Source organism: Acipenser ruthenus, chromosome 11, assembly GCF_902713425.1.
Source record: "Acipenser ruthenus chromosome 11, fAciRut3.2 maternal haplotype, whole genome shotgun sequence".
Classification (NCBI taxonomy): Eukaryota; Metazoa; Chordata; class Actinopteri; order Acipenseriformes; family Acipenseridae; genus Acipenser; species Acipenser ruthenus.
In genome coordinates, this window is record NC_081199.1 from 10,855,448 (window position 1) to 10,864,877 (window position 9,430).

General features: G+C 40.6%; 1 protein-coding gene across 2 annotated transcripts; it reads right to left on the bottom strand.

Moving 5' to 3' along the window:
• Window positions 1-48: 48 nt before the first annotated feature.
• On the bottom strand, window positions 49-8,874 carry LOC117426753 (RING finger protein 215-like). 2 transcript variants are annotated; one of them, XM_034044694.3, is made up of 10 exons: window positions 8,492-8,874; window positions 7,489-7,632; window positions 6,572-6,643; window positions 5,961-6,046; window positions 5,031-5,085; window positions 3,504-3,608; window positions 3,133-3,249; window positions 2,488-2,622; window positions 2,097-2,199; window positions 49-1,579 (listed from the first exon to the last, which is right to left on the bottom strand). In XM_034044694.3, the coding sequence occupies exons 1-10, from the start codon at window positions 8,753-8,755 to the stop codon at window positions 1,557-1,559; spliced, it is 1,104 nt and encodes a 367-aa protein (XP_033900585.1). In that variant the 5' UTR covers window positions 8,756-8,874; the 3' UTR covers window positions 49-1,556. The 2 variants fall into 2 exon arrangements, with proteins under 2 accessions (XP_033900585.1, XP_058889331.1); XM_059033348.1 differs by lacking the exons at window positions 49-1,579; window positions 2,097-2,199 and having other exon boundaries at window positions 2,473-2,913.
• Between the last annotated feature and the right edge of the window lie 556 nt (window positions 8,875-9,430).

Consider the following 9,430-nt stretch of genomic DNA (forward strand, 5'->3'; position numbering starts at 1 on the left):
ATACTGTAGGTTGGAGCGAGTGACCAGAAACACACACACACACACACGTTAGGATATACTGGAAGGATGACTTCTTGTTATTTTACATAGTAACTTTACCTCCATTTTTTTTACATATAAAGATAAATTCACATCATATTGACATGTTTAGTGCAGGGACACTGAATTCAGCCTGGGACTGGCAATATCCTGTGGCAGGGTCACATAGGAGCTATTTACATGGTAACATCAAGCAGTGTTAATACACCATAAGGTGGTTCTGTGTGTTCATTTAGGTGTACAAGTTTGCATTTAAATAAAGGTGTACAAATCTCTGATAACAGATTCTATATTCACAAAACTTCCTGGCTATTATCAGATCTCTGCATACAAACTTTTTTCTTAATCAATCAAAATAGAATTTAAAGAGAACACAAGTTTCAAATCTGTCTGTAATAAAATATACATTACACAATGGCAGGGATCCTCCTCCTACTGATTTCAATGGGCTATGTGACATAGCCATGGCAACTTGTCAGGACATCATCAAGGTTCTATTTAAACCTATTTTTAGTTGTCAGTTTCCAATGACCTCAGTAATCTCAAAATTGGCTTCACCTGGTGCCTCACAACAGTCCTCGAGATGTAGCAATATCCCACAATGACTCTCGCCCGGTTGTGCCATATTGCTTCATTTCAAAGAGTGTTAATTGAATGGTACAAAAATGTGTGTTGAATTTTGTCTATTTGTGTTAAACACTGCTTGATGCTATGTAAAAAACACAATGACCATCACTGGTCTAATATTTCTGCCATTACTCTTAGTAATAACATTAGTTATTGCGCGCTTCTCTATTGACAAAGTTGGGTAACACAAACGAGTTTTCTAAAAAGACTTTGTTCTAATAAGAACATTTCAAACCTTACACTATTACACTATTCAACGATTCGGTCACCTGGGGCCTGTTTTTGCATTACTAAATATCCCTGAATAATCTCTAATCACATGCAACAGATTTTAATAAGCAATCCCTCCCACACATGCAGTGGTAGCCTAAATATTATTGGGCGGGATATTTGCTCTTCACTTTACCCCCAAAAAGCGTTTCTGAAATCAGTGCTGATTGTATTAATTGTATCAAAATATTGTACCTTTCTTATTGTAGTCACATTTTAGGGGTACCAAAAAAAAAATCTATATGTCTCACACAGTCATTCTGTCCCAGTAATTGGTGGTGGTGGGCAGTGTACCTAAATGCATGTGAGAGATGGGCTTGTCTCTCTTGCAGAAGCTGACAGAAGGCAACTTTAGAGGGCTGCTCTAAAGAGCCCTCAGAAGTCTTCATTGTTAGCGCTTGTTAACAAAATCAAACAAAGGCTGTTGCCTTTTACACTGTCAATAGGAGCAACAGAGGGCTGCTGCCTGGCACTGTTAGAATCCAAGTGAGAGGAGTGGGTCCCTCCTCACACAGAAGCCCTCGGAAGCAGGTGCTGGTCCCAGAGACGCACGGAGAGAGACAGCCGGTGAGACGAGTTACTTGATCCCAACTTCATTTGCAGCCTGAATGGAGCTGAATTCAGCTGGCTGTGGAGTAATTGCCTGGAAGTACAAAACAAATGGCATGTTAGTGATATACATCCTTTTTACTAAATTATAGCTATCAGTAAATGAAAAAGTTCACCGAGACATACTCTGCAGTATGTATTCTGACAGATTCTGGTATGGCAACAACTTGATCTAGCGAATGCATAAGCATCTAATCACGAGTGCATAAGCATTCTGAACTATTTAATCAGATCAATAAAAGTACAGTCTTCAGAGCCTAGCAACATGCAAACATGAGCTGGCTACGAAGTAAAGAAGTACAAGCGGTCTTGAATACGAGGGGAGTGGATATGCTTTTGTACACCTGCTGCATTCAAGTTCCTTTACCAGTAAAAATGAACTGCATTACTGCCATATTGTTTTTACCACTGAACATACATGAATGAGGCAGATTTACTTGATGCTTACAAACCACCCCCCCATATGGATGCTTCTATTATGTGAAAAGCAGACAATATATTGTGAAGTATTGTAAGGCCCATTGGGAAATACAGCCTCGTGGATTGCTCACCCAGTATGCTTCGCTTGCAGAGTGGGCAGGTCTGCTGCAGGAGGAGCCAGGGATCGACACAGTCTCTGTGGAACTCATGAAGACAGGGCAGCACCCGTAGACACTGCACAGGGGAGCAGCACACGCACGCACACACTGTACATCAGCAGGGATAGAAACGGACAGCAAGAGGCACATGCCTGCCACTGACACAAATCTGCTCAAATATTTCACTGCAGAAAGAAACTCCCTGCTGATTCTTTGAAGGTAGAATGGGGATACTTTTTTTCCACATTCAAATACAATCTAATTAAAGTGAATACCAATTTTAAACAGTTAAACACATCTACCTTTACAGTAAGAATTTTGTTTAAAATGTCATTGTCAGATGGGTACATGGTTTGGGTGTAACCTGTTTTTTGTGAAACTGCTCCAGACACACGGCACAGTTCTCCGTCTCTCCTCCCTGCTCCTGCGCACCCAGCGGGTGATACTGTCTGGTTTTCAGAGCAGCCAGATGCTTCACAATGTCATGTTTTGGGTGTAACTGAAAACAAGAGGATTAGATCCCAAATAAAAAAAACACTATTGTGCCACCCAAAACCACTATACCTTCCTATAGTATGAAGGAAACTAGTGCATTTGGGTGGTAAATATATATAAAGAAGAAAGTTTGTCTGTCTGTCTGTTCCTTTATGCATTTGGACCCCGCAGGAGCCAGTGCAACCAGACTTTGCATGGCCTCTTCTTTCATCCAGGGGAAGGTCCAGGGCTGTTTGGATCCAAATTTTTGGGACGACAGTGTTTGCTAGACAGGATTGTCATTGCAAATAAGGTACTGTGTGTGAAGAATTTGTAAATCAATTTTAGTATCAAAACCACCCTTTGCATTTGCCTTGTATAATAAATTATAAATGGAAATTAAACCTAATGACTGACTCAGTAACAAGTAATGTATGATGTAATAAATTAATAAATAGAACAGAACAGCATGTTGGGGTTCAATAATGGCACACCCTGGGTGTATTTATTGAAGAGACCTAATTGATAAACGTACCTCCATATCTTCATTTGATTGATAATGCCTGTACTGCCAGCGAGCCTGAACTACAACCCCAGTGCACAAGATCAGAGCTACCAATAGGATAGTGTTCCAGAGCTGCTGGAGGTATTTCTGTTAGAGAAAGAAAAAAGAATCCACTGTAATCCTTAATGCCAGTAATAGTGAATCCATCTGGCGCTGTCCATTCATAACTAAACGACAGTCCAGCAATACCAAAACATGACCTATTTACTACCACTGTGTGGGACATTTGTGAAGTTAAATCAAAACATCTTTAAAAGACTATTCTTTCATTTTCAAGTCCTGTCCATTTCACAGTTTATTTTAAATGGACTGCGTACTCCTTGCTTCACGGCTTTTCTTACCTGGACCTGTGAGTTGGTCTCTCCAGTGCAGATCACGCCCTGCCACTCCCCGTACAGCCCGCTCCGGGACCGGCCGCAGCTCGACCACAGGGTCAGCGTTGCCCCCTACAGCACAGGAGGGGCACATCAGAAGAGCTGCACAGCTGGGGTTCACTTTGTCAAAATCAGCGTATCTCAACAATGCTGTTGTTTAAAATGCAGTCTACATCATTTTTACAGATGCAAATATATTGGAGAGACCCGCAGGCGCTGCTAGATGTTTGACTTTGATGATCTTGGTACACAAAACGTACTTCTACTACTACTGCTAATAATAATATAATAGTAATAATACGAGGCACAAAGTATTAGTTCAAGGACTGATCTTTCACCTGATAATCTAATCTCACAACTTCCCCAGGCCTGGCAGTCTCATGCTGTATTAGCCTCCAGACAGCATGGTTAGTCACGTCTGGCTTCAGGATTTCATACTTCTCAGTCGCTGATAGATGAAATGGTAGCCGTATCAGTCCAAAGATGATTGACAAAGAGAAGGAGATGTGATACCTTTTATTGGACTAAACAAAACAAAAATCACAAGCTTTCAAGACCTCAAAGGTCTCTTTCTCAAGTGAAAGAAGAGACCTTTGAGGCCTTGAAAGCTTGTGATTAAGTATTGTTTAGTTAGTCCAATAAAAGGTATCACATCTCCTTCTCTTTGTCTATAATTCTCAGTCAAATCTTCATCTCTGAAAGCGTATATCAAATGGCTTTGAAAGCCAGCAGCTTGCAAGTATTTCTATCAGTTAGAAGAGTTTGCACTATGACAGTCCAATGAGTTAATTCTTAGAACATACACTGCAGTGCAAAAGTTGCATTTTTCTACTCTGATGCATTATGAGCATTAACAATTTACTCAAAGCCTCCTCTAGTGTTTTCTACTATTCTAACAACTTTGACTTGTATAAAGAAGAAAAAACATTGAGTGAAATAGCTCACATCACTTGATTTTTAAGGTGTGGTATCCAAAGCATAATCAACAAGTACAGAGAAACATCATCTGTGATTTGACAAACCCAGGACTGGACGACCCAAAAAGCTGTCTAACAAGGATGAGCAATACTTGAAGATACTATTCTTAAGGAATAGAAAAAAGACAAGCGTTGAATTGACAACAGAACTGGCAGAAGGCACAGGTGTCGTTAGTGTTGTGGAGAAGTTATAATAAAAATTATTTAAAAAATAAAGCAAATAAAAAAGAGCTCAGTCCTGTTTCCTTTGTAAACATCTGAACTAAAAGTAGTAATTGCCAATTCAAGTTCTGTACGTGACTCGTCCCACTTATTAAAAGAGCACCACAAACACTGCTTCTGTACGTGACTAGTCCTGCTTATTAAGAGTACCACAAACACTGCTGCTGGTTCAGTGCTACTCTTCAAGCCACTTACTAACTTTAGTAAATGAGATGACCTGCACTTGAGGCAATTATTGATATAGAAATGTAAATATAATATATATAGCTCTTTTCTTAGGGCCTGATCGTCTCACCAGATTATCTTGGAGGATGGATTTATAGGTGATTTTTGCAGTTGCTCGAAGACCTCTGCAAGGGAAGAGAAAAGGAGTAAGCCAGGTCTTCAAATAACTGACCCCTCACACAACAGCCCCTGATCAGGACCTCCCACAAAACAGCTCCTCAAACACACACACCCTGACCCTACTTATATCACACCCTTCCCCAATTATGTAAGCATACAGTCAATCATTTTATATCATGATATGTTTAAAATACAGCGCATTAATGTATACCCTTATTAATCCTGGTAGTAAGATTTTTTACAAAGACATACTAAAGGTCAAAAATAAAAAAGGGAGTAGCCTTTTCCCAAAGGTTATATTTCTTATATCAACAATGCTTTACTGGAGCCTTCAATAAAGATGATATTTTAACATGACAGTGTAAGGGAACAGTTTTCTTAAATCTGCAAAAAAATAATTATATATGATAAAATAAATAAGGGTACTGACCCTTTTATAACGTGGTGGTGGAGCCACTGTGCCAGATTATTGCAATGTGAAGGACTCTGTCCAGATGTGTTGAAACAGGCTTTTAACAATAGGACGCTAATTAATCAATACCATGTCCAGTTAAAAGAGTAGTCTGGAGCTAGCATTGTAGCACCCTGATCCTATGGGTATTATATGGTACGTTTTAGCCAATCTGCTTTGTGGCTTAAGGTTTTAGAAAAAAATCTGAGCAGCAACCAATAACATACCATGCTGTTTTATTTAACAAACAGCCTGAATGATTATTTCTAACTAATATTGACTAACATGACGCACATGAAACAGAAATCATTTTTATACACTTTATCTCCTCTTGAATGATTAATTAGTTGATCACTTTTTACGTGACCGAGGTAATCAGTTTTAATTTGACAGGTGTTTGTTTAAATGATGCAAACTGTCAGCTTTTACCTCAAGAGGGCGCCGATAAGTTTAGTGACATTTTCTGACGTCTGAATCACAACTACTGGCTTGGAGAGCACCTGGGAGAGGTCCATCTGAAAGTGACAGAGTAATAACCAGATCAGACAGGGAGCCAGCTAGCAGGGCTCAGAGCTCACATTCCCTGGGAGAGCAACATGGGAACACACTCATTTCCAGGGCTATGTAGTGACAACAGCTGAAAGAAAAGAAAAAAAAAAGTTAGGAGCAAAACTGCCTTGTCTGGTTTGCTCCTGGATCTGGTTTGGACTTTCCATTCTGAAGAGGCACCATAAGCTTTAAGAAGAACTGTGGCTGACATCTGAATAAATCTGAACAAATCCACTAAATTTGGTGAAAATTATAGTTTATGTCAATAAGGCAAAAGAGTTTAAACAATAATGTAATCTATGCCATTGGTATATATTATATATATATATATATATATATATATATACACACATTTTGCATGATCCCTCTGTGCAATCTTGAGAATTAAGCTCTTTGATCAACCTGCTGTGCAATGGGACTTATATTCTGTGTTAATCTTGGGATCCCTGGCATGACAATGGTTTTAGATCATGGGGTTGAATGAATGATACCTCTCTGATGGTGTTCTGGTTCAGAGCCAGGATGAGCAGGGCAGAAGCTCCCAAGACAAGGGCTCGCTTCATCTGCAAACAGAAACACACTGAGTGAGAGCAGAGCACACAGCAGGGGAGGGGAGCTGGGAACATCAAAAACAGAAATACACTGTGTGACAGCATATAGCCATCTAGCATGTCCCTGTACTACTATTTATTTAAAAAGCACAGCTGCAGATCATTCCTAACCAACCTTATCTAAAGCTCTAAGAACATGCAGTATAATTGTATACTGCATCTCCCTAAAACTGGGGTGTTTATCAAGATAAGCAGCATTTTCCACACATCTTAGTGAGAGTATGAGGTCACATTTCTTTGGCTATAATAAACACCTTTCATTGAGCTAGAGTTCATTGTGAACTCATTTCTACACACAAGCTCTTTCCAAATATTTCCAATCACACATCAATCAAAAACACAGTACAATTACCCCCAGGTCATGAGGTGAGCCTGTGGCCACTGATATTGGCAACATTTAGATTTCACACCTTCAGGAGTCCAGCCGGTGGGGGGGTGTATAGATGTATATAGTTTTGTGATTAGCTGATTTGGTCAAGTGTTTGAAACAGAACAGAAAGAGAGACACAATCAGCACATCAGATAGGTGGGGAAACAGCATGGATAGGAAAGGCCACCCTGTGCTTATTAGGCTCAGGGAAAACTAAGCCACTTTTTCTGGAACAGTGGCTTTAATCCTGGTTCCAGGAGACCGGGAGACCTAGTTTGAGACAACTTTGCTGTATCAAACACCAAGCCTCCCCTGGTATGCCATGCAGTGGCCTGAAACCAAGTTCCAAGCCACACAGTGGCTTCGTGTTCCCTCAGCTTTAGACTACAATAAGGTTACAGAATGACCGACACATCTCTCGGTTGACCTTGCTGACAACAGCAGCTGCAAATGTCTCCTGGCTGCCTCTCTGTGCCTCTGCCTGCTCCACTTCCACAGGGACCAGTCCGATCCAGGGCTCTGCTGCCTCTCTCTTTACTGGGGAGTCCTGCTCCTGCTCCTCATCCTCCACCTGAAACACACAGAGCAGCTCAACTCAACACAGGCTTATCTCAGCACACACTGAGGGCTGATCTTGTGCAAATCGGAATCCTCCTGTTCACACTGGTTAACGTGTCAAAGAAAGGGAACAAATGCAAATAGGGCTACTCCACCCCGAGTCTAATCAGCCCCCTACATGCTTGTACTGGCTTAGATGGAAACGAGGCAGAGGAGTTAGTTTTGTTATGGGATCTGATGTACATTAGACCTTTATTTTTATTTTTATTATTATTATTATTATTATTATTATTATTATTATTATTATTAATTGTAAATAAGATATTGAATCGAGTATTTGTATGGACAACAGTTAGGCGTGGAATAGCCCTGCGTTTGTTTAAGGGGTGGGTGGGGGGGTGGCACAGAGCTGCACTTGTTTTTATTGGGATGGAACTACCCAGATTCATTCAGGGAGTGGGTTGAAAAGCTGCATTGGTGCTGGGGCCAGGAGTACAGTTAATGCCTACCTGGCTTGTTCGATGTTTTGGATTATTTGTAACGTGTGTCACTACTCTACTTGTCCAGTAACAGATTTGTATTTTTAGAAACACCATTCCAAAAGGAGGTGAAATAGCCCCACTTCATAATTCTTAGTTCTATGTGATTGTCCATTGTCTGCACTTTTTTCACTATGATTATTAATAGACCTTGTTTGTGCTTTTACCCTGCAATACTGCTGAAAATGTTGTTAAAATGCACAAACTGGTTCGTCTCAATCGGTTTTTAGTATTTATATACAAATACTATTTTCTAAATAATATGTAGCAGTATTTTAGAGTCCACTTTAATATGCGTAGTACAAGTACTGTTTAAAAAAAGAAACAGCTTACAAGAATCAGACTCCCTTCGGCGAGTTGCTGGTTTTGTTCGAGTCCCTTGCTGTCGCTGGCGGCGGGGGTCTTTTCCAGCACCGCCCCCTGCAGCCGGTACCCGGGTCGGGGCGTGCCGGGCAGGTCCCGCAGGAACACCTCCACCAGCGCAACTCTCTCCCCGGACACCCCCGGGTTTGACCGCAGCGACGGGGCTAACAACAGCACCGAGACCAGAGACAGCCCCCAGCAGCAGCTCTCCACAGCCATGGCGCTTCGAGACATGACTACAAATAATAATAACAATAATCAACACATTAAATAATAACAAGATCACCTGAGCCCTGACAGAAAGTCTTCCCAGCTGTGTGTGTAAACAAGGCGACCGCTTGCGCGTCACTGCAGCGACGAGGGAGGGCGGGGAAAGAAGCTGTCAGAGGAGAAACTCAAGCGAACAAGGGAGGTCAATGCGCCATCTGCTGGACATCAATGCTCACTACATTTGTGGATGTATTATTATTATTATTATTATTATTATTATTATTATTATTATTATTATTATTATTAGTAGTAGTAGTAGTAGTAGTAGTAGTAGTAGTAGTATATCCACATTTTTAATGACATCAATATAGGCTAAATTAACACTTTTTAAAAACATTATACATAAAAGTATTTTTACATATTTAACAACCTCTGTATATGTCTGTAATCAATAAATCTGCATGCTTGGGTGGCGTTTGCAACTACAGCCACCATTTCTCTTATATTAGCCTCCTGCAGACTTCACGTTTAACAGGTGAAATTCTATAATGGATGGAGTTTTAATTAGTTAAACAATTTAGAACTGGGTTGGAACAAAGGCCAGGACTGGAAGAGACAACTTTGGCCACCCCTGGAGTAAACAAATACAACGAAACCAGGACCTGTTATCTGAATAGGCGAGTATGTTGAGCAATGTAT

Excerpts from the sequence above, each read along its gene's own strand:
- LOC117426753 (XM_034044694.3), bottom strand. The coding sequence starts at position 8,755 with ATGTCTCGAAGCGCCATGGCTGTGGAGAGCTGCTGCTGGGGGCTGTCT. Across the intron at positions 2,623-3,132 it reads AATCAAATGAAGATATGGAG|TTACACCCAAAACATGACAT; the intron begins GTACGTTTATCA and ends TCTTGTTTTCAG. Across the intron at positions 1,580-2,096 it reads CTGCAAGCGAAGCATACTGG|GCAATTACTCCACAGCCAGC; the intron begins GTGAGCAATCCA and ends TTGTACTTCCAG.